Genomic DNA, 23,994 nt, shown 5'->3' on the forward strand with positions numbered 1-23,994 from the left:
TTAATGTTAAAGCACGTAGTTGAAGCAGGGGCATTCTGATTGGTGTGAAGTCTTACACAATGAATGAAGGATGTCAAGTCTATTCTAATTTCATTAGTTTTGCAAAGTTTGAGACAGGTTTTGATTTATGGGCCACTCATCTGAGCTACATAGCAATTTAACCATAAATAAGAAAAATAGTCCATTAATGAATAAGAACTACAGTTTGAAACATCTACCATGTGCCAGGTGCTTTATATGAGTTTATTTTATTGTAAACTAGATATTATCATCTCAGGTTTACAAATAAGGAAACCAAGCAAGCATCAGAGAAGTTAAGCAATATGCCCAAGATTGCCCTTCTAGTAAATTACAGAACTAGATTTAAACCCAGATTTTCTGGCTTCCAAATTTCTGCTCCATCAAGCTCTCAATAATGGAACAAGCAAGTTCACTGCACCTGCCCCTCCAACAAATCAGATATTTCCTGGGCACCTCTGATGTGCGAGACCCAGTGCTGAGTGTTGCAGGTGCTAGATAAAATGCAGCTCCAGGGCTTAGATTGGGATTCACTTAGGGAGATAAGCCGTTTGTGGTAGATTAACTAGGACCACAGTTTCTTTGCAGTTTCTCCCATTAAGAAGTGGAGTCTGTTCCTCTACCCCTGGAGTCTAGGATGGTTTCGTAACTTGCTCTGGCTAATGAAATGTAGGAGAAGTGATGTTGTGTGCACTTCAGAGTGTAGACCTCGAGAAGACTTGCAGCATTCACCTTCACCTGTTTTGAAATACCACCTTATGGTCTCTTAAGGAAGTCAATCTCAACTCCTGGAGGAGAAGTGACTGTGGAAGTGTATTCCAATGCTCCTGCTGATGGCCAGTAACAACTGCCAGACATTTGAAGAAGGCCATCTTGGACTTCCAGCATGGCTGAACCTCCAGCTGAGGGCAACTGAATAACTGAGCCCCAGGGAAACCAGCAGAGGAACATCCAGCCAACCCACAGAATTGGGAGAAATAATATATATAAGTGTTATCACCTACTAAGGGTGGGTTCTCACTCAGCAACAAGGAACTGATGCAGACATACCCAGGAAAAAGTCACTTGTGGTGCAGAGCTCATGGATTCCAATGCCATTAGATTATATAATGTGGAGGTGGGATGGAGGTGAGTAGCTGCCTGGGGAGAAAGCGACTTAACACATTATATAGTGGGCGATATTGGAGTCCATGCACCTAGTTTCCAAGTGCGTGGCCTATGCTCTACATACTCTGGGAGTCAGACAAGGGAGAAACTGAGGTACAGAGCATTTGAAATGGACACTGAAGAATGAGGGGATGTAGATAGGAGAAGGGAGGCTCCCAGGTACGAGGAAGTTTGTGATCCAAGCACAGAAGTAGAAAAGCAAAATTCTTTTTCAAGAAATGAAAGCAAGTTTGTTTGTCAGGAGCAAGAGTTTCATTTAATTGATTAAATAAAAATGTATTGTGTGCCTACTATGCACCAGGATTATGGTAGTTTCCAGAAAGAAAAAGAGGAATAAAGCATGGTATCTATTCTTAGGGAGCACACAGTTTTATAGGGAAGACAGTTGCATAACTGTATGACTAGGGTCAGAGGACTAGCATTTCATGAATAGAAATGCTATTCATGCCAGACTCCATGTCAGGCTCATTACATATGTCAGTATGTGTCTCATTTTTATTAAGGACTCATATTTGTGTGCTTTATGTACTCTGAACTGTGCTAAATGACTTGTATGCATTATGATTACATCCTCATTATTAACATTACATCCTCACTGCGAACTAATTAATTAGATTGTTGTAAGTTATTATCTCTAGACTAATAGGTTGGGGAACTAACTAGACAGTATGAAGGACTTGTCCAACGTCGCAAAGCTAGTAAGTGACAGAGCCACTTTAGTACAGGTAGAGGCTGGAGGGTGGGGGTGAGTTGCTATTTTGAGGTAAGGTGGCTGAACACAGGATATTGTGGGAGAGATCTGAGTCTGGCTTGGAAGGGTGAAAGGACATCAGAAAGGAGATGGGATATGGGGCATTTTATTTGAGGAGAAAGCAAAGGTTCGAGTGTGCGGCCAGCATGTTACAGACATGGACACGTGTGCAGGAAGTGTGTGGACAGGAGGCTGACGAGACACTGGAGGAGGGTAAAGGAGCCAAGTTATAAAGGGAGCCATGTGAGCCATGCTGAGGAGCTTGGAATTTGTCCGGAAGCAGGCAGTGGTCTTTTCGAGGCTTCTTAGCCATGTAGACATAGTGGTATTGGCATTCCAACAAATTTAATCTGGTGCTGACAACAGTAGGTCAGGAACGGATGATGGGTGAGTGTGTGGCTATTGCAACTGAACAGAGATCCAGCGATGAGGGTCTGATGGGCTCTCCTAGGGGCGGAGCGTCAGGAGATCAGCAGGTGACATTTATCAAACTTTATATGTGGCTTTGTTTTAGAGCCCACCAAGGGCTGCTACTCGCCGTGTGAGTGCCGAGGGCTGCTGGCCACCTGTCCCGGTTGTACCAATTCCCAGGGCTCTTTCTGTCTTTTCTTCTTTATCACCAACTTTCCCACTGATGCCTGTGTGTAAAGAGGGGGCTGGCACGTTTCCCTCAGATAGCACTATTTACAAAGAAAAAAATCCCTACCCACCATTTGCTTCAACGTGGATGGAACTGGAGGGTATTATGCTGAGTGAAATAAGTCAATCGGAGAAGGACAAACATTATATGTTCTCATTCATTTGGGGAATATAAATAATAGTGAAAGGGAATATAAAGGAAGGGAGAAGAAATGTGTGGGAAATATCAGGAAGGGAGACAGAACATAAAGACTCCTAACTCGGGGAAACGAACTAGGGGTGGTGGAAGGGGGGAGGAGGGCGGGTGTTGGAGGGGAATGGGTGACGGGCACTGAGGTGGACACTTGACGGGATGAGCACTGGGTGTTTTTCTGTATGTTGGTAAATTGAACACCAATAAAAATTAATAAAAAAAAAAAGAAAAAAAAGAAAAAAATCCCTATATCCTTAAATGATTTAATGGTATATCGTATAGGTCCAATCCTGAAACCACACAGATTTGTGAGGAATGAATATTGACACATATATCCTTAAAAACATTTGCCTTTTGCCTACAAAGTCCTAGATTACAGAGGATTGATCTCACAAAGAAATTGCTCATCTGGTTCTGTGCACTTTGTTTTCATTATCACCAGCCTCTGGCAAAGTAGGTACTATGCAATTGATATAAAACAGAGACATAAAAGGGTTAAATAATTTGCTTACAGCCTTCAAATGTAGAGAGTTGAAATGAAAACTTAAAGTCTTGTTTAGATTCTCTCTTGGGGGAAGGGAAGTTGCCATGAGTACATTAATTTATGCATGTTTGTAATAGTGCATATGTAAATATTGAACATAGATTTTGACATTCATTGATTTGTTGGTACAACAACTTAATTTCTTTTTAATAAAATGTCCTAGTAAAATTCTGGAATATTGCACATGGAACTCAGTGTGGTACTGTGGAGAAGAAGAACAAGGGGATGGGTAAGCAGGAGAGGTCATCAGACTTTTATTTTTTACTCTATACCCTTTCTTCCATTTGAAATTTTACCATGCATTCTTTTGTAATTAAAACAGATACTTAATGAAAGTTAATAAATAGAATTCGGGTCATATCTTTATTGTAAATCTCAAAGTTAAAAAAAACTATGATTCCCAAGTGTCTTAAATTTCTGGTGTATGAACAATTTTATGTCCTTTGGAAAGCTAACACAGCTATAGGGCTCCAACTTTCTAACAGTTTCTCGAAATTTTACTGTTAAACCTCTCCTGCTTGGCACAAAATGATGTCCAGGCTGTCTCTGTGAGAAAGTGATTTCTGCTACCTAAGTTATAAAATGAAACACATTTTTTTTTTTAAATTTTACCCCTGATCCGCCTTTGGAATGCTATTTGTATTTATGTAGCTAAGTAAGAACAACAGAAGCCACTGGGATGCTTGTTGATAAATGGCCCTGTACAACTCTGGCCAGAACAGGATCTGCAGAACTTCAGCCCTGCCAGATGGACTTGCTATAGCTGTTTCACTGCAAAACCTGATTATTTTTGCAAGCTGCATGAAAGAATTCACCACCAGGAAATATTTTAGATTTTGTGATATTTAAAACAACAACAACAACAACAACCACAGAACCAATAGAACAGCTGAAAAAATAAGTTGCTTGCAAAAGGTTCCCCTTTATTATTATTATTTAAAAAAATTTCTGCAATTGTGAAAGAGCAGGTGGTTGGGTGGAGAACATGGAAAGCCCTGGAAATGTGGTTCAATTCTATAAACAAGGCAGGATAGTGCGCTAATTAAAGTCAGACAATGGACTATTTTGAAAGGCATAGATAAAGCATTCATTCAAATGAATGCCAAGGACATAATATGTACCTCTGTATTCAAACATTGGCATTTTGAGTTTAGGAGGCATGGCCTGCTAAGAAAAAATTTTTTTCTTCCTTTTTTAATTCTTTCTGGGCTCATAAAGGGGATGAGTTGACAATGTGAACAGGCAATATGCAAAGTGCTCATTTGGGGGAGGCACTCCCAGGGTAGACACTGATTATCTTGAAAACATTACAAATAAGTGGATCCTTCTGATGGCAATTCAGAAAAAAAATAGCAAGGACAAGTGAGATGTACTTATTAAAGAAAAATAATAGTTTTCCTAAGAGATTTAGCAATCAAATACAAAAGGATCAGGTACTTCTAAAAAATAAGAAAAATAAAACACTGGCATAGCAGGAAGGCACACTGGGTCATCTGATGGCCATGTGCTGTGTCCAGGCAACCCAGAAAATCTTACTGAAGCCAAACCACATTGTAGGATGGGTTCAGTTTATGAAAGTTGAGCTAAAAAATAATTTTTATAGCAAAGTTTAAGAAATCAGAGAAGAGTGTGGATATTTCTTGTAATAGCAGTCGTATGGATTTTCTTGCACTCATGTCTTCCGAACTTGGGGCTACTGCCCAAATCTTACCCTTCTTCATCCATGGATTCAATTTTACATACAAGTGTTCTGTTCTTAGTTTTGACAAGACAATCATGGCTGCAATGGCTGGGATTTCTTCCTTGAAAAGGGAGGGTATGGCTAACTCCCTAAATTTAAAGCATGGATAAGAAGTTCGTAGTCTTCTTTCTTCTTTTAGCCTCCTCTTTGTTGTAGCATCACCATTAGAATATCAAAGAGAAGTAGCACAATATATAAATTGTCCAAGTTTTAGTAGGCTTTGAGGGGTACATCTTGATTAAAATTAGATTTTGATATCAGTAAAAGCTTCCATCTGTCTTTAGCATGAAACACTAAAAATTGGCTTAGTGTCTAGGAAATGAGACCATTGGTGGTCCACCTTTCTTCATCTTTTCTCAACCTTTTGTAAGAAGTTTAGAGCATAAGGAAATGACTCTCCCTTTCCTTAGTAGCTGTTATAGTTATCAGGAATATGCATATGAGTTTTTTGTGTGTGAAACTATGAAAGAATGCTGGACCCTAGGGAGACTGGGGGAGCATCTAAGAGGTGGATCACCAGAGATGGCAGGTCAGCTGAGCTGGTAAACTCTGTATTTCCCTGGGTTCAGGGGTCTGTCTCTTCCAGCCCTCAAAAGGAAACTGATACAATCTCTGCCTTGTCAAGTGGGAGAAGTGACATTCTATGTCCATTCTCCAGAGTGAGCCATGGGACACCAGCTTCTCAGGCAGCTAGGTAACATTCAAAAACAAACAAACAAACAAACAAACAAACCACACTTCATCAAAAGGCACAGCAAGAAAGTAACCCCTCGGCAAGAGCAAAAGGTCAGTGAAGTATGGGTTGGGTGAGGTAGGCCTAGAGATATCTAGGAGAGCTGCAGAGAAGCTTCTGCAAGGTCAGTGTGGTACTCTATGATTCTGGTTCAGGAAATGTTTTTCTCTTTTTATGGAGAGGGCCAGGTGCCAGGTGAGCCCAAGAGATCAGAGGTCCAGGAGTTGTGGGGAATGACAGAAAGGAACTATAGTCTGGAAGCAAGTTCTAGGACAGAGTTAGAGACAGGTTCTAGAAGGAAACCAAGAAGTTTTCATGTGTAGTTCCTTTGAGGATATCTGGCCAGCATAGAAACAGAGGATGCTGGTTCTAATTCAGGCTGGGTGTGGCATCATCTAAACAATCTATGGAATCACTGCAGGGACAGGTGGATTGAGAGGGAGCAGAGGTCATGACTGAGACCCAACATCATGCATGGAATCTGAAGGGTGACAAGAGGACTGAGTGGAGGCCTTGAGGCAAAGTGGGGTTTCCAAAGATAGTTCTTCCTTGGACCAGAAATGTATATTAAGAAGATAGGAGTGCCACCATCTCAAGGCTGTTGTACTTCTCATTGATAAATGGCATATATTTTAAGGTATATAAGTGAAAATATTTATAACTCCCTATTTCAGAGCCTAGCCAAATGATAACTATTATTATGAAGAATTCTTATCTACCCCAGAGAGAACTGAGGTGACAGGAGCAGACCTAGGCTTCGAAGTCAGCACCACTGTGCCACCCATACCAATCTTTGACTAGACATTCAAGTTAGTGTCAGAACATTTGCATTCCACATAATTGCTCTTGTGCTTTACAGGATTTTTCTGTTCCCCGTTTCCCTGGCAAACTCAATTTGCGAAGTTCTACTTGAACTAGATGAAAGGGGATTTATCTTTCTCAGAACAAAGAGAGGTTCAGCTTGGCCTTGGAAGTTGGGGGATAGTCTTGTCCGTGGGTGGGACATGTTCTGAGGTCAGGAAAAGCTATGGAACCAAATTGAATATTGAAATGGGAAGAACCTAACTCTCTACTTCCAGCCACAAGGATGCTGAGGGCCAGTGAGAAGAAAGGAGTTGCCCAAGGTCACCGAGAGCCAGAAGGAGGGGTTGAAACAGATTGAGGAAGGAGCCTTTGTCTTTTGGTACAGAAGAGATGTCTTGGATGTTATCATTCAAAGCTTCAGTGAAATTAAAGAAATCTCGCGACGCTAGAATATACAATTTCCGATTGCGTGTGTGTGTGTGTGTGTGTGTGTGTGTGTTTAACACTTCACAAGAAACCCAAATGTAAATCACAGATATGGACATCACAATGTTTCCACCCAGTGGTAACTGAAGTGTGCACGTGATTGGTACTGCAAAACAGCAGCTGGATATGTAACTAAACAAATCTCTAACTAGCAGGCTTGATAGAAGGGCAGACAGTTATTATGGATGGAGCTAGGCAATACACATCTGTCTCACAGTTAGAGTTTGGCCATCTCTCAATAAAGATCAAACACTTTCCATTATCTAAGCCATAAATGCACAACATGGTTATCCATTTACCTTCTGTTACTCCGAATTTCTCCATCAATATACACTACTGTCATACTTCATTCTATGTTGACAATGTTTTCCTTCCAGAAATAATTAGGAAATATTATTAACCAGGACACCCAGCTGACAATATGGCTTTATTCATGTGTTCTTGGCATGGAGATCTTAGCAGCTAATTTAAATGTAAGGATTTAGAAAATATAGAAAAATAAAGTAATTGTAAATCATTATGACTTGGAAAGCAAACAATTGAGATAGATGTAAAAGAATCATGACAAGTGGAAACAGCTAACTTTTGGTCTGTAATGTATATAATATCTACAATTCAAGACTGATATAATATAAATATAGTTCAGACCTTTCAAAGCAACCTAGAAATCTTTATGTATTTTCTTTCATGTTTATGTGGAATAGTAATCTAAAATAACTTTCCTGGATATTTCCTTATTGTTCACCATAGCATTTTGATGAATAAGCAAGATAGCTGTTCGCATGCCCATAAACCAATAAAAGAGACTGAAGAGCAGACCCTGATCCCAGGCTCATCGCAATCTCCTCCACACTGCCTGTTCTGCTGATAATTTTTACTCCAGCCTGATTGTCGTTTCCTACTTAGTAAGTTAAAATTTTTTTCCCTCATGCCAGCTGTTGTGTACTCAATGATTTTAAATGAATTTTTATGATAGCTTAGGAAAAACTTGATTAGAAAGCTCAAGAGCCTGCAAATCATTCACTGAATTTGAAAGCAAAATGAAAAATTGTGGCTATTAGCCTTACTGCTTCCTCTTGTTATCCCTTTTTGTTCTTTACAATAGATAACTGAGAGTTCACTGAATTTTGTGAGGTTATTAACATTTTTCAATGATTTGCTTTTATGAAACTCAATTGAAATTGTGTAATTGAAAAAAAACAAGCAATAAAAGCCTACATCAAAAGTCTAATTATATGTATTTTTTGGTACTAGATGTGGGTGAATGGCTCATATTTTAAATATTCTGATAGAAGACAAGTAATGTAGTAAAGAATAACACAGAAAAAACTGAGAAGGCAAGAGAAAAACCATTATTTAAAACCAGATGTCCACAGTAATAGTGTGAAACCACAGGCTCATGGCTAGGACGTATAAAAGTGGTTTTAAGTCCAGTCTTTGGTGCAAATCTCTTTGGTGAAAGAGATTTCTCTCCTTTTCTTTCCTACTGCAATGATGTGAAAAACATTTCATGGTATCAAAAACAGATGTTCTTGAAGGAAATTGTGGTGAAGATGGATTAACAGAGCCTGTGTAAACTTATCAAAGTGTTATCATAGAGAGTGGGGCACCAATTTGGGCATCAAATGGACACTTCCTAAAGGATACTTCTCCAGAGGGACACACATTTCATCATATATGTGTATTAGCTTTCTAGGCTGCTGTAAAAAATTACCACAACCTGGGTGGCTTATAAAGACTGTAATGTCTGTCTGTACAGTTCTGAGGGCCTGGAGCCCAAAACAGCATTTTGGCAGGGCTGTGCTCCCTGTGGGACTCTAAGGGAGAATCTATTCTTTGCTTCTTCTAGCTTTTTTTTTTTAAATTTTTTATTTATTTGTGATAGTCACACACACACACACACACACACACAGAGAGAGAGAGAGAGAGAGAGAGAGAGAGGCAGAGACACAGGCAGAGGGAGAAGCGGGCTCCATGCACCGGGAGCCCGATGTGGGATTCGATCCCGGGTCTCCAGGATCACGCCCTGGGCCAAAGGCAGGCGCCAAACCACTGCGCCACCCAGGGATCCCCTTCTTCTAGCTTTTGGTGGCTGCCCACATTCTTTGACTTGTTGGCTGTGCGCCTCCAACCTCTGCCTCCTGACTGTTCTGCCTCTTGCTCTTTTGTGTGTCTTCTGTGTGTGTGTGTTTGTGTATGTCTCTCTCTCTCTCAAACTCTCTCTCATGAGGATGCATGTGATTGCATTCAGAGTAATGCAAGGCAATATCTCCTGGGATAATCTAGAGTAGGTACCTCCTCCGAAGATCCTTAACTGAATCATATATTTTGCCTAGAACCTTCACAGGTTCCAGGGTTTTGATGTGGGATCTTTGAGGGTCCGTTCCTTGGGCTGGCACCACTCTGTATAGCAGAGCTGCATGGGAGGGCCTCCAACCTCCTCAAGCTGGCCTCTCATTGCTTATTACCCATGCCATCAGTAGCAAAGTTTGAACATGCCTAAGGATGGCTTCCCCATCTGAACTTATTCAAGATGTTCAACTCACTGTTGCCTGCGGCACTGTCACGAGGAGGAGAAGGTAGGCTCGGTATTATCCATGCAATTAGGAGTGCCCACCAGCAACGTGAGTCTCCATGATTCCTGCTCATCAGGTTGCATTTGCAATAGGGACAGAAATAAATCTTCCAAAGAATATTGTGTCTTTCCTGAGATATACAGATATTCTAGAATAGTGGTTAACGGGTGAAAGGGAAAATCAATTTATGGAGGTATTTTAAGCCAAATAACCATATTTTGGGAAAACATGCATTTAATCACTTAAATTTAAGAGGTGATTGGAGTAGGGATGAGAGTAAGATACTAGTGTTGAGACATCAGTTAATTTACGTGACCGCATAGACAAGGCTAAGTTCAAGCTGCCTATGCACTTGATGCCTAAGAATAACTACCATAGTTAGGGCGGGTTTGCACCTTTCTTATCCTAGAAGTTCTTGCCACATGATATATTTTCCTGTCTTCTGATTTTCCCTGTTTTCATGTGCTATGGCCCTTGAACGTGTCCTTCCAAAATCCATATGTTGAAATCCTAATGCCCAATGTGATGTTATTAAGAAATGGGACTTTGGGAGGTGAGTAGGTTATGAGGGTGTAGCCCTCACAAATGGTATCAACACCCTTATGAAAAAGCCCCCAGAGAGCTCCTTAGGCCCTTCCTCTATGCGAAGACACAGTCAGAAGCCAGCTGTCTGCAACCCAGAAGAGGTCCTCACCAGAACCTGTCCATGCTGGCACCCTGATCTTAGACTTCCAGCCTCCAGAGCTATGACAAATAAATGTTTGATGTTTATAAGCAACCCGGTCAGTGGTATTTTGTTACAGAAGACCAAATGGACCAAGATGGTGTGAGTCAGAGATTGTTCTATCCCAGTCCACATAGATCTGTCCCTTTTAAAGGAATATTGAGTTGGGAGCCAGAAGATTTGCCACCTGCTAACTGTGCAACCTGAGAACAATCACTTCCTGCATCTTCTCCATGTTTCCATCTGTGAAATGGGAAACCATGTAAATATGAATTTCACAGGATTTGTATGTCCATCCAATGAGACAACACACAAGGAAGTGTGCTTTAAACTGTCTTTATGTAAATAGTATTGTAGTCTTCATATCACATGGCATATCACATGCCACCTGGTCTTTCGTCTTTAGTCTAGTGCTTGGTTATGTGGGCTTGTATTTTTTAAATGTATAAATCTTATTCTTTTCCACTACATTATTTGGCATTTAATGGCATAGACTATGTATTACATGTTTCTTGTATCCACTTTCACTGTAACACTGTCAGTGTCACTGGGCCAACAGAAATAGCTCGACAAATTATAATCTGGGTAGATATGAGAACGTTGGCTGTGTGAGGCTTGAACCCCTGCTCTTTGCTCTAGAGTCAAGTTCTCAAACTCTGATGTGCAAAGGAATCACCCAAGGAGCAGGTTAAAAATGACCATTCTGTGGCTCCAGTCCAAAATCTCTATGTTAATAGACATGGAACAGAGATCAGGAATCTGCACTTTAAAATAAAATCAAACAATATGGTTTATTATGTTTATGTTGTTGTATCTTTTCACCCTCTCAAAAGAGTGAAAAAATAATAAAAGTAATAAATAAATATAATATAATATATATAATAAATAAAAAATAATAAAAACATATTATGTGATAGTCACAGATCTTAACCAAAATATGTTAGGTAATTTTAAAAAGAAGAATATAGTTATATTGACTATTTGGAAATACTATGCTTTCTTATCTTTTTCTTAATTCTATCTGGCATTGTGCCTTATCATTGTATGTATATATTGATGATGATGCCAAGGAATGAGTTAGAACCTCATTCACACTGGGCAGATCCAATATCTGTTCTTTTACTGTGTCTTTATTCTCACTGTGATTCCTGTCTTCCGATTGACAGTATGCCGAGAATGTCTGTTAGGTCTCACAATTCTGGCTGTAGCTGTGGCCAAACAATCCACGTTACCTTCCATGAAGGTTCACTTGGAATGGACTCTGAATTCCCTCTCTCAGGCAACTGGGTGGCTCAGTCAGTTAAGCATCCGCCTTTGGCTCAGGTTATGATCCTGGGGTCCTGGGATCGAGTCCTACATTGGGCTCCCTCCTCCACGGAGAGTCTGTTTCTCTCTCTACCCTCCCTCTGTGCACACTCTCTCTCATTCTCTCTAATAAATAAATAAAATCTTTTAAAAAAACGAATTCCTCCCTCCCTTCCATCCTCTCTCTCAAGAGACTAAACTGGTATGGAAATTTGTAATGCACACCCCCGATGACTGAGCAGGCACTGAGAAACACTGAACACACAGGGAGCCAATTATTCCGATTTTATTTTGATCAACTAAGCTCCATTTGTTGAACTAGAAGAAAGGAGGCACTTTAAAATAAAGGAAGACAGAGACGTGCAATCAAAGTTCTTGGATGGGAGGACCTAGAATCTGGAGTTGGTTCACTTGAAACATGTCTCAGAAGTTTGATCCTGGAATGGTGTTGAACACAGTCCTGATATTCTGAGCAGCCCCACTGGAAGAACCAGTGTGCCAGCCGCCATGCTAGGTGCTGTACATAGTTCCCACATTTGCTTTTGTGTCCCACATCCAGCAATGCACAACAGACGCCTGACATTCATGTTGTCACATTTTGCCAATAGACTAAGCAATCACAAACCCATCTTGATAGCCAACCAACCACTACTCCTACTCCAGAATCACTTTTGGAGCTCTGGGTGCAACTATTTAAACATTTTAAGCACAGGGTGGAGCTATTTATGAAGATATGGATGGTAGACAGAGGTTTCAGACAGAAGACATCTCTTACTAGGCTATTTCAATCCAACTTTGCATGCTATAGAGAGGATTTTTTAAAGTTGTCTCTAACAAATTTAGAATAATATGTTGATGATGGTTAACATTATCCTCACCAGCCAAGCTTTTGTTAATTTATGACTGGGAGAAATGGAAAAGTCAGGACATATCATCCTTTTATTGCCATTAGCTGAGATACCCAATAAGTTCACAGAGTTCTTGAAGGGCTTACTCACAGATTGACACCTGTACCATGATATTAATGGTAGTAATTATAAGTGTGTGCCAGGTCAAGGAGGGCTTTGCTATTGAGAATATCAGACTCAAGAAGTGAGACTTGGCGTCAAGGGAGAGGGGGAATAACTAACATTAAAAGAGGACTTAGCCCCCAAAGACTTCAGAATGAATTAAATTGAGACTTACGTTAAATCTTGAGTTATTTGTCTGCCTGGATCGTTTTTCTGCCAGTAGATCTTTGACTGTGTGCTTCACTCGCACGCCTTGATACACTCGTTTGCTGTAGTCTCCTGGGACTTAAGCAAATAGAAGTAATGATCAAACGTGGATGGAGTGATAGGTTAACCTCCCTGGGGATGTATTCAAGGGCTTGTCATTGTGATGCTGTTTGCTCATTAAAATTATAGACTTCTTAAATTTGAAGTGGCTTCAATAGAGGCCACTTAGTCCTCTTTCCTTTAACAGAAACTCATCTGAGCTCTGCTTATTTGGAAACCTCTCCCCCTCACCCCCCACTATTCCATCTTCTATACAACAGCTCTTCAGAGTGTCCTCTTTTTTGTACTCTGATTTGTCAAGATTTCTTCCAGGAAGGCTTAAAATTTATGCTTTAGTCACAAGATCAGGAATCGGATGCACCTTGAAATAATGCTTCTTACTATCTGATGCAAAAGTTAGATTTGCATGATTCAGTTTGTAGAGTGACAGCATTCTTGCCATATCATATTCCTCCTACTTGATGTGGGTGAGCTGGTCAACTGGACTGCTTTAAGATTATATTCTTAGGAAGAAAGCCATCTGTTTCTGTTTACTGCACCAAATTAAGCAGTTTTTCTTATTGAAAACACAGTCTTTCGACATGGGGCGTTGCTGCTTTGAAACTAGGCCAAGGGGGCAGCCTGGGTGGCTCAGCGGTTTAGTGCCTGCCTTAGGCCCAGGGCGTGATCCTGGAGATCCGGGATCAAGTCCCATGTTGGGCTCCCTGCGTGGAGCCTGCTTCTCCCTATGCCTGTGTCTCTGCCTATCTCTGTGTATCTCATGAATAAATAAATTAAAATCTTAAAAAAAAAGAAAAAAGAAAAGAAACTAGGCCAAGGATAAGGAAAGAGTCATTCATTCATTTAACAGGTATTTGTTGAGTACTTACCAAATATAGTATTGTGCTCGCTAATTAAACTGTATTACTTCATTTGATCAATTTTACAAATGAAGAGACTGAGATCTGGGACTAAGTTATTTGCCAATGTCTCGAAGCTGCTAATTAAGCAATGGAGCTGGGATCCAGACTTAAGGACTGTAGCTCTCACAACTGGAAAAGCTTGCTATTTTTACCATGAGGAAATTACAGAGAAATAACAGATAGAGAAAAATACTTCTCTGAAATAATTCTGAAACTGGCAACACTGCTTCTAGAGATAGAGTTCCTTGTCACCATGGAAGGTCACACAATGACAGGAGGACATTCTTTTTGAACAAGTATAGAAGTGTTCAAGCACCAAATAGTAGTAGAACTGTAGGAACTATAAGATATTTTCTAAATCTGAAATCATTGTTCTGAAGTACGTTGGATGGTTTCAATTCCTTTTTATTGAGTCATTGCTGGCTTACTAGCAATTTCAGCTGGCACGGAATTCGGCATCCATGTGCATGGCAGAAGGAACTCCCATGTATATGTGTAAGCATATCATCCAAAACACTGTCTAATCTGGTTAAATTTGTAGATAGTCTAGGACCTACTTGACTTATAAGTCAAATTTCATTACAAAGAGAATAAAAGGAAGGAAGAAAGGAAAGAACCACAACCCAAAGTGAAGGTCAAGTGGCCCATGGGGTGGAAGAGGCTACTGGCCCAGTAAGCAGGACCTCCATGATCACATGTTACTCTGGTCCCTGACTGGAGATGATCGCAGCTTCTTAGCTCCAGTTTCTTTGTCTGTAAAATCTCTCTGTGGCATTTTATAAGATAGGCATATAAAAGTATGCTGAACTACCAAGTTTTACATAAAATGTGTGTACAAAATGAAGGAGAAAAAAAAATCTAGGTTCCAAGGCAGTGTATTATTTAGTTCAAATGAAGGGACACACAAACCTGATTTCAGCAAAATAAAATTATTTGAATGGTCCTTTGAGTCTATGTTTGGGAGGTTCTAATTTTGCTTTATATATCTTTTAATTAAAGAAGCTAGAAGTATTTATTTTAAATCAACTTCCAAATTTTTAAAAATATTTTATTTATTCATGATAGATGGGCGGGGGGGCGGGGCAGAAACAGGCTCCATGTGGGGAGCCTGATGCGGGACTCAATCCCGGGACTCTAGGATCACGACCCAGGCCAAAGGCAGGCGCTAAACCACTGAGCCACCCAGGGATCCCCTCAACTTTCAACTTAAAGCTTGATGATATTATGTTTGTTCCAAAGGAATCTAGGTGCTCCTTCTAGAATATACGCGATGCCTTCATTTTTGGAAAAGCGTAGGGCCACATTTACTCATCAATGATTTATCGAAGCATTTTCTATGTGTCAGGTACCAAGTCAGGACTGGGGATACCAAATAATTTGCTATCTAGTGGTAGGAGAGAGACACTTAGACGGTAATTTTAATGCAAAGGTGCTAAATGCGACAACAGAATTCTGACTAGGATATTCTGAGAAGCATAGATGTGTCAACTCCTTGTGAGGGTGGGGAGGGCCCGGGGAGGGCAGGGGAATCCAAGCTGGAGGGTGGGCCATGTGGTGATGATAAAGTGGGCAAGAACATTCCAGGCATCGAGGACCTCAGGGGCAAAGTCCAGGAGGCAGGAACAGAGTGAGGTGTGTGAAGGAGGAAGTGAGACTGGAAGATGAAATGAATAAGCTTTGTCATGAAATTTCTGGTGGGCAAAGGAGTTTGGACTTCATTCTGTGGACAATGAGTCAGTGGAAGCTTTTAAGCAAGGTAGCAATATGGTTAGATTTGCATTTTAGATAGACTTTTCTAGCAGCTATGTAGAGGGTGGATTTAAGAATCACAAAGCCAGGGCAGCCTGGGTGGCTCAGTGGTTTAGCGCCGCCTTCTGCCCAGGGTGTGATCCTGGAGCCTGGGGATCCAGTCCCATGCTGGGCTCCCTGCATGGAGCCTGCTTCTTCCTCTGCCTGTGTCTCTGCGTTTCTCTCTCTCTGTGTCTCTCATGAATAAGTAAAAAAAAAAAAAAAAAAAAAAAAAGAATTACAAAGCCACAGGGAGATCAGTCAGGAGAGTTCTAGAAGAATTCAGGTAAAAGAGAATAGGTTTGGGTTTTTTTGTGGTTGTTTTGGTTTGTTTTTGTTTCTATTTTTAGAGAGGGACAGGAGGGAGAAGACAGAAAGGGAGAGAGAGAATCTTAAGCTGACTCCACGCTGAGTGCAAAGCCCAACTTGGAGCTCAGTCTCACAACCCTGAGATCATGACTTGAGCTGATATCAAGAGTCAGATGCTTAGCCAACTAAGCCACTAGACCTTTCCAAGAGATAAGGGGTTGTGAGTAGTGGTAGACAGGAGGGCAAGGAGCAGACATTTGAAAATTATTTAGGTATGGGAGAGAAAGAAGAGGGAAGATTCAAAGGTGATTCCCAAGTTTTCCTCATGGGATTTGTCTGGGTACATAATTTTGGAGCCATCAAGATGTGGTGGTGGTAATGAAACGAGGAAAGAGGATGGAATTGCCTGGGGGAGTGTTTAAAAGGTAGGGTCATGTGACAGCACACATAGAAACAATACCATGTGTCGGGCACACCAGGATAAGCAGGTCAGGCTACTCCCATGGCCCCAAAGGATCAGTATCTTGGAAACTCCTATGATGCCAACTCTTGACACACTGGTTGGGAATTTCTGGAGAAAATAGTTACAAGTAGAAGCCTGGGGAATGTCCACATTTGAAGCATTGTCAGAGGAGGAAGAGAGAAATGAAGAAGATAATGAAGAATAGTTGGAGAAGAATGGGGCAAAACCAGGGGAGTAAGGCATCCACAGAATTCGGGGGAAGAGACTTCAAGAAAGAAGGGAAAAGTATGGGGGCACCTAGGTGGCTCAGTGTTTGAGCATCTGCCTCCAGCTCAGGGCATGATCCTGGGGTCCTGGGATTGAATCCCACATCGGGCTCCCAGCAGGGAGCCTACTTCTCCCTCTGCCTATGTTTCTGCCTCTCTCTTTATGCCTCTCCTGAATAAATAAATAAATTTTTTTGAAAGATTTTTTTCCCTACGAAAAAGGGAAAAGTAAAAAAGGCAGGAGAGAATGGTCCAGGAAGATAAGGATGACAGAGCATCCACAGCTTTCGATTCAGTGGTTGATGTCAACCTTAGCAAGAGAAGCTTTGGAAGTATAGCTAGAAGCCAGACCATAATGCCAAGGGCCAACGCAGGGATGGAGGTTTCTTCTTGATATCTGAATGAGAAAGGGAAGCAGGAGTTGGATGATAACTGGAGAGAGCTACAGGGTCAAGGAGAGGTTTGCTTATATTTTTCTATCTATATACTTACAGGTGACTGAGATTTGAGGATATTTGAACAGATCAGAGGAAGGGATTAAAGATTTAGGAAAAGGGGAGAGATTGATGGAAGAAGGTTGAAGATGAAGCAAGAAATTGGAGGCCAGGTCATAAGTTGGCTCTCAAGCCCTGAGACTAGGATGAGGAAGGGCCAGAGAAGAATGGTGACCAGGCCAGGTGACCTGGCCGGTGGCTGGGACAGCTCTAGTGCACCCGGAACAGCCTGGAGTAGGAGACAAGACAAGACAGGGGGCAAAGCCAGATACACAGGTCAGAGTGATCCAGAGCACTCCAGGGATCCTCAAAGTCTGATTCCTGGACCAGCAGCACCAGTTTTGCTAGGAACTTGCTAGACATGCTGATTCTCACGCCCTAAGCCAGATGTACTAAATCAGAATCTTTAGGACTGGGGCTCAGCAAGCCATATTTTAATAAGCCCTCCAGGTGATTCTGATGTTTTCTGAAGTTTGAGAACCACAGGTATACATAACAGTGAGGACTTTATAGGGTTCCTGTTCAGGTGGGGGCCAACTCTAACCTGGGGATTCCTGGCTGAGTGAAAAGGGGAACATCTGGTGATTGATGGAGTGGATGCAGGTCTGAGAAAGAGGGAGGGGTGGGAACAGACAAGGTCCAGCCTGGATCCCTTGTCTGTCTGCAGACAGTCTTGGCTTCACTTTTTCCTGAAGCGCTTTTTAATTGATGATTTCAGTCTGATTCTCATCAATTTGTGCTTTATGTGTATGCCAAAAAGCCTAGAAGAAATACACCTCCTTTAAATAAGTTTAACAAGTAACCACATGGTAATTACTAGAGGGATAAAGTTCACGAGATGGCAAATAACCAGATCAAAACTCTGAAGTTTTGTCATAAACAATCAGTCTTATGTACGACTTGGCACCGACTTAGTGCAAAGTACCAGCCAAATGCTACAGGGGATGCAAAATAAGTCTAGAACGTATAGCAGATGTCCTCAAAGAGATCCCATTTCAGCAAAAGAAATGAGATATTCACATGTGAAAGGGGAGGGTGGGGAAGAGCACACTTTGGGTGGTCGGTGACAGTTTTGTGGGAAGGGATGTGATTCAGGTTGGACTCACAAGGATGTGGATGGGTTAGGAGTAGGGACAAGGTCTTGCGGGCATCAGGCCTGGCATGAACAAACACAGAGACAGGAAGGAGCAAGGCACATGTGGAAAGGGTAAGGAACGATAATGGAAATTAATGGGTTTATAATGGCATCTCCATGTAGATAAATTTCAAATAGATATCATTTAGCCCAGACCTATCCCAGCCGGGCTGTAGTCTTGATTATCCATCTTCACTCGGATGTCCAGTAGACATTGCAAACTCCGCATGTTCAAACCTACATTCCATTCTCCCCTCCACCTCTGCTTTATCTGGAACCCTCCCTTATCTCAGTAGGCAGCATCTCCAGCCTTCTAGGTGCTTGGTCCCAAAGCTATAGGCATCATCCTATCATCCTGGGTTCTTCTCTTTCTGTCCCACTTCATAAATGTCCTTTAGGAATTCATGATGGGGCTACCTACAAAAGAGATCCAGGAGCTGCTGACTTTCCTCCCACCTCCCTGCTACTAATACCTGGGTTTAATCTCTCATCATCTGGCATGTAGATTACTGCAGCAGCCTCAGGACCCTTCACCCCCAGTCCTGGTCTATTGTCAGTCCAGAAGCCAGAGTGATGCTTTAGAAAAGAAAGCACAATTGTGTCACTTCTCCCCCCAGAACCATACAATGGCTCCCCATTTCACTCAGAGTAAAAGCCAGAGTTCCTAGAATTGCCCTATGGAAACTTGTTCCATGATACTGCTGATCTCCCCTCCATAACTCTCCCCTTGCTCTCTGTACTCTCGCCAGTCTCTGAAATGCACAAAGCCCATCACTTCTGCCTCAGGACCTTTGCGTTGGCTGTCCACTCTATCTGGATTATTCTTCCCCTGGTTATCCACATGGCTATGTGCCCTTGTCCCCTTCACATCTTGGCTCAAATGTCATCTTTCTAATGAGAACATATTTAAAGTTGAATCTGTCCCATAAAATATTCCTAATCCCTCTCACTCCATGTTACTTTTCCTTTCTACATAGCATTTCTCACTTTATAATAACTTATATAATTTCTTTATTTGCTAACTTTTATTGCTTACTTGCTAGAATGGAAGCTCTATGAGGGTGGGAATATTTGCCTGTTTTTACTCAGTGAAACATCTCAAGTGCCAATGCCTAGAATGATACTTGAAATACATTAGACTTTTGTAATTATTTGTTGAAAGCATCCTTTTGGTGGGGTAGGGGGAAGGGCATGGTTAAGATTAATGGACATGCTGAAAATCTTGAAAACCAGAGTATAAAAAATTATAATTTATGTTGTAGGTGATGCAAACGACTAAACCTTTTGAGCAGGAGAGTATTGTGACTTTGACATCTTGGGGGAAGATACAGAATACTGTTATGGAAGATTAGTCTGAGGATGAAGCCTAGGATGGATTGAAGATGAGGAAGCAGGAAGGATGGAGAAAGGTAAAACAGAGGCTAACCAAAAACAGTGGAAATGACAAGGAAAGCACAGATTTAAAAAGATTCTCAAAAGAACACACACACACACACACACACACACACACACACACACATGCAAATGCACAATAAAAAAGACCACCAGGATTAAGAGGAAAAAACAAGGAGACAGGGAAGTTTTCATGGGGGAAATAAGAGTTCAGTTTTGAACATGTTGACTTTGAGGTTGTGGGGGCATCATCAAACTAAAATATCCTACAGATAAGATGGGGGCTCTGAGTAGCACTTCTAAGAAACACCTTCACGACTAGAATAATTAAAATGACAAAAATAAAATTCTTTGAGGAATTTTGTAGCAATAGAAGAGTAGACATCAAGCACAGAGCCTTGGAAGCCACCAGGTCTGATTCCCAGGGGAAGGCAGGGGCAGGGCAGGTGGGAGCGGGGACAAGAGGTCAGAAATGGAGGTTTGTAACATAGCAGAGCTTTAGAATCAAGGAAGTGCAAATCAGAAGTAGAGAAAGGAATAATCGTTGTTGTCAGAATCTGGCACCTAGTACATGCTCGATAAATATTTGGGGAGGAAGCAAAATGACTTACAGGAAAATGAAGGCACAGAAAGACCGTAGGGTTTGGAAAGGTGAAGATTTTCAGAATGTGGGAGACAGCATTTTCTAAGAGGAGTGGATGAGATCCTTTCTCTAGGGCTTCATGGGGACTGAAGTCTGCTCTGAAGCAGTGCTAAAAAAAAGCAAATACTTCATCTGACACAGCACAAAAAGTGAATTCAAATAAAATTTAATTAAGCAATGGAACTTGGTACAATTGCTTTAAACTATAGCCCAGAGTATTCTCCATGTTTTGAAAATTCTTAAAGTCCCTTAAACCTGTCCTGCGCTCCTTATTTAGGGAGGAGTTAAAAATTCTATCAGTATTCCTTTTCTCAAACATTTCTTTCCTCTGGTGCATTGTGTCTATTTAAAGAATCCACACCTGCAGAAACCAGGAGATGCTTAAGAGTTTTTATTCAAATACTCTGGATACAAACTTGCATTCAGATCAGTTGTTGCGAAAACAAAGATCTGTGTTTCCGGAGAGAAAGCACAAGCAAATTTATTAAGGAGAATCAACTTATCCTTTAGAATTTGGACAAAAAATGTTATACTTCCGTATTGTGATTATGCATATGCCGCCAGTTGTCTCAGTCACGTCCTCTCCTTACTGCTATTTATTTTGATAAAGAATGTGGCACTGAGGGGGGCACTTGACGGGATGAGCACTGGGTGTTATTCTGTATGTTGGCAAATTGAACACCAATAAAAAATAAATTTATTATTAAAAAATATATATAATAAAAACAAACAAAAAAACAAAAAACAAAAACAAAAACAACAACAACAAAAAGAATGTGGCCCATAGTATTCTTAGGGGTGCTGTTGCTTTATATTGTTTTTGAAAATTAAACATTTTCTGCATCAAAACAAATGCATGTATTCTGAAATTGAATATTTGAAATGTAGGTGGTTCATAAACTATTTTTAGTTATTAAATATCAAATACATTTATGGTGCTCATTTGAAGCCCTTTCTTATTTTACTATTTTTGATGATACTCTCTGGGATCTGTTTCCTTGCTTTCTCTAAACAGGTGCTTGCTCTCTAAGGAAAAGGAATAGAGACAGTTTGAAACAAAGAAAGGATAAAACAGAAAACGATCCCATAACTTTAGGAAAGAGCAATTCAAAAATACAACAAAAATATTTTGAGTTGTACATTTGACAATGGAAAAATTAAGATGATAGATGACGTCTCTCTGAAAGGTAGTCCCTCCTAGTATGGATGGGCACATTCCCACTCAAGACAGATTAGAATAAAACTCCGGAATGATGGATTATTGGTGGATAGGGTCCACATTTGTTCCATTTCTCTGCCCGTCAAGGGAAGTGCCCAGAATGAGGTCCTGAATGGTCTGGTATCAATATGGGGTGCCTGCCCACCCTCTGGCTCAAGTGCCTCCCTCTCTGCCCCATGGACCTAAACAGCTCAGCCTGCCTTGCTGAGGATGAGAAAGCCCTCACCAAAGGGAGGCAGATAACCATGGAGGGATAAAAAGTGGTAGCTTTACACACATTAGAGACTTGGTGTTTGTGCTTCCACTTCTGATCTGCAGACTTGATGTCATGTTAGTTTTATTATGGGAAACTTCCAGGAGAATACAAGGAAAGGCATATTCCGCAATCAATAATAGCATGCACAAATATTAATTACTAAGCAGAAATAATATATATTATTTTTGAAAGCTTAATCTGGAAAGAAAGATGGAAAGTTTTTAAGTGAGGCCAAATTAGGAGTTTGGTTCGCCCACCCTGCAGGCACCCACAGCCCCTTCCCCCTGGTTACCCTCCTCCCACCCGAAGTCTCACAGCTGATCCAAAACTCAGCACTTTGGTCAATTACCAATTTCATGCTGCAGTATGTAGAGGCTCTTATGTGATGACTCTATCATCTTTTTTGAGATCAGACTTTGAAGAGTGGGGGCATTTAAAAAACATTAATTTTTCTTTCAAGGCACTTTACAAGGCATTTTTGAAATACTCTGGCATTATTTATTAACACTTAAAATTCTATTTTTTCATCTCAAATTTGTTCCCAAACAGATGGGTTTTACTCTATGCTGACACTAACATCTGTATCCTCAGAGTGAACAAATTGGGAAAGATCTATAGACAGTTTGAAATCATGAAATGGCAGTTTAGGCTCTTCCTTATCACATGCATGTGGGAAGTCCTTCATCCTTAGACTAAAAATCTGAAACAGGATGCATGAGTAAAAGATATTTCAAATTCTATATAGATGTGGATTCTCCTCCCACACTTTCCTTACCACTGAGAGCTTACCAGAAATTATTTCATTTAACACAACATTTTGCTATACTGGAAAGGAAGGCTGGAATACCTGTTTCCATTTTATAAAAATAATGTTCAGTAGAGTTGATCTTCCAAAATAAATACCTGCCTAACCTCTAGGCAGCAAAAGTAAACCTGACAACCAGTAATTAAATGTGACTAGAAATTATGAAACTGTCACCAAGCATTCTAAATTGTTGGTCTCTTGTCTGTGTGGTTTTTAAAAATAGTTTTACATGTTTTAGCCAGAGTTTCAGGGTATTTCTTCTTGTCCGTTGCTTTGCATTATGACTTTGGAATGTCAGAAATAAACATTAGGATTATTAAGGTTTTTTTTGTTTTGTTTTGTTTTTGTTTTTGTTTTTGTTTTAGTATGTGTCCTGCTGAAGCGAGCACATTAAGGTTTTCGTTAAATAAAGCATTGCAATAATTGACATCGACTCACCACTTTCCATTCTGGATGGTTCTGGTGAATTCCCTTCTGAGCGGCAATGTAGGCTATCTGGTGAATGTCGTGTTCTCCTTGATACGGGATCCCAGACTCTGGCAAGGTCAGCCTGATCCTGATGGGAAAGGCTCCTGTACATGGTAGTGATGCTTCTGAAATGACTTGCTTTAGATTTGATTAAATGCAAATCCTCTGGTGTCTGTTTCTCTATAATTTGCATCCCCAATGTAGATTGTATATAAGGTACTATTTTCCTCCCCAAGAAGATTTTTATTTAGTAACAATGAGTTTCCATTAGGAACAGACTCTCTTAAAAGTTTATTATGGAAACAAGGAATCCATTATTTGTTTTGTGAATAGCAGTGCCATTTTCTATTTCTTTAATTTAGAGTCAGGTTTTAAAAAATAGTGCATATGAAAAAGCTTCTCTGTCCCAGTAGGAAATATAGGTTTTATGTCTGTAATATGTAGATTGTGGGTATATAATTTTTAAAAGCTAGGCATCTTTCAGATATAGATAGAATTCTAGGCAGAAAAAAATCAAAATTAATAGAAAATGAATACATTTTAATACAATTGGACAGCCTTATTACATATAGAACATAAATATATGATCCAAACCAGAAGCTCCTAAATCTGACAGTACCTCAGAATTAGTGGTGGACCTAACAAAAATACCCATGCCCAGCCACATCCAATTCTAATTCAGAAGCTTCTCAAATAGGGCCCAGATAGCTATATTTTAAAACAAACTTACTGGGGCACCTGGGTGTCTCAGTCAGTTGAGTGTTGGACTCTTGGTTTCAGCTCAGGTCATGATCCCTTCATTGTGAGATCAAGCCCAATGTCAGGCTTCACGCTGGGCGGGGAGCCTACTTCAGATTCTCCCTCTCCTAAGATGAAATCAGAGAGGGAGATAAACC

General features: G+C 40.7%; 1 protein-coding gene across 1 annotated transcript in view; it reads right to left on the minus strand.

Annotated features, from left to right (window-relative positions):
• Positions 1–23,154, minus strand: part of C10H11orf53 (chromosome 10 C11orf53 homolog) — a 36,325-nt gene extending 13,171 nt beyond the window's left edge. The window contains exons 1-2 of the mRNA XM_041771949.1: positions 23,069–23,154; positions 12,867–12,976 (exon numbers count right to left, since the gene is read on the minus strand). Of these exons, the coding sequence (XP_041627883.1) occupies positions 12,867–12,976; positions 23,069–23,078 (120 nt within the window). The 5' untranslated portion in view covers positions 23,079–23,154. The remainder of the gene's footprint in view (positions 1–12,866; positions 12,977–23,068) is intronic.
• Positions 23,155–23,994: the final 840 nt, after the last annotated feature.

The sequence above is a fragment of the Vulpes lagopus genome, chromosome 10, assembly GCF_018345385.1.
Source record: "Vulpes lagopus strain Blue_001 chromosome 10, ASM1834538v1, whole genome shotgun sequence".
Taxonomy (NCBI): domain Eukaryota; kingdom Metazoa; phylum Chordata; class Mammalia; order Carnivora; family Canidae; genus Vulpes; species Vulpes lagopus.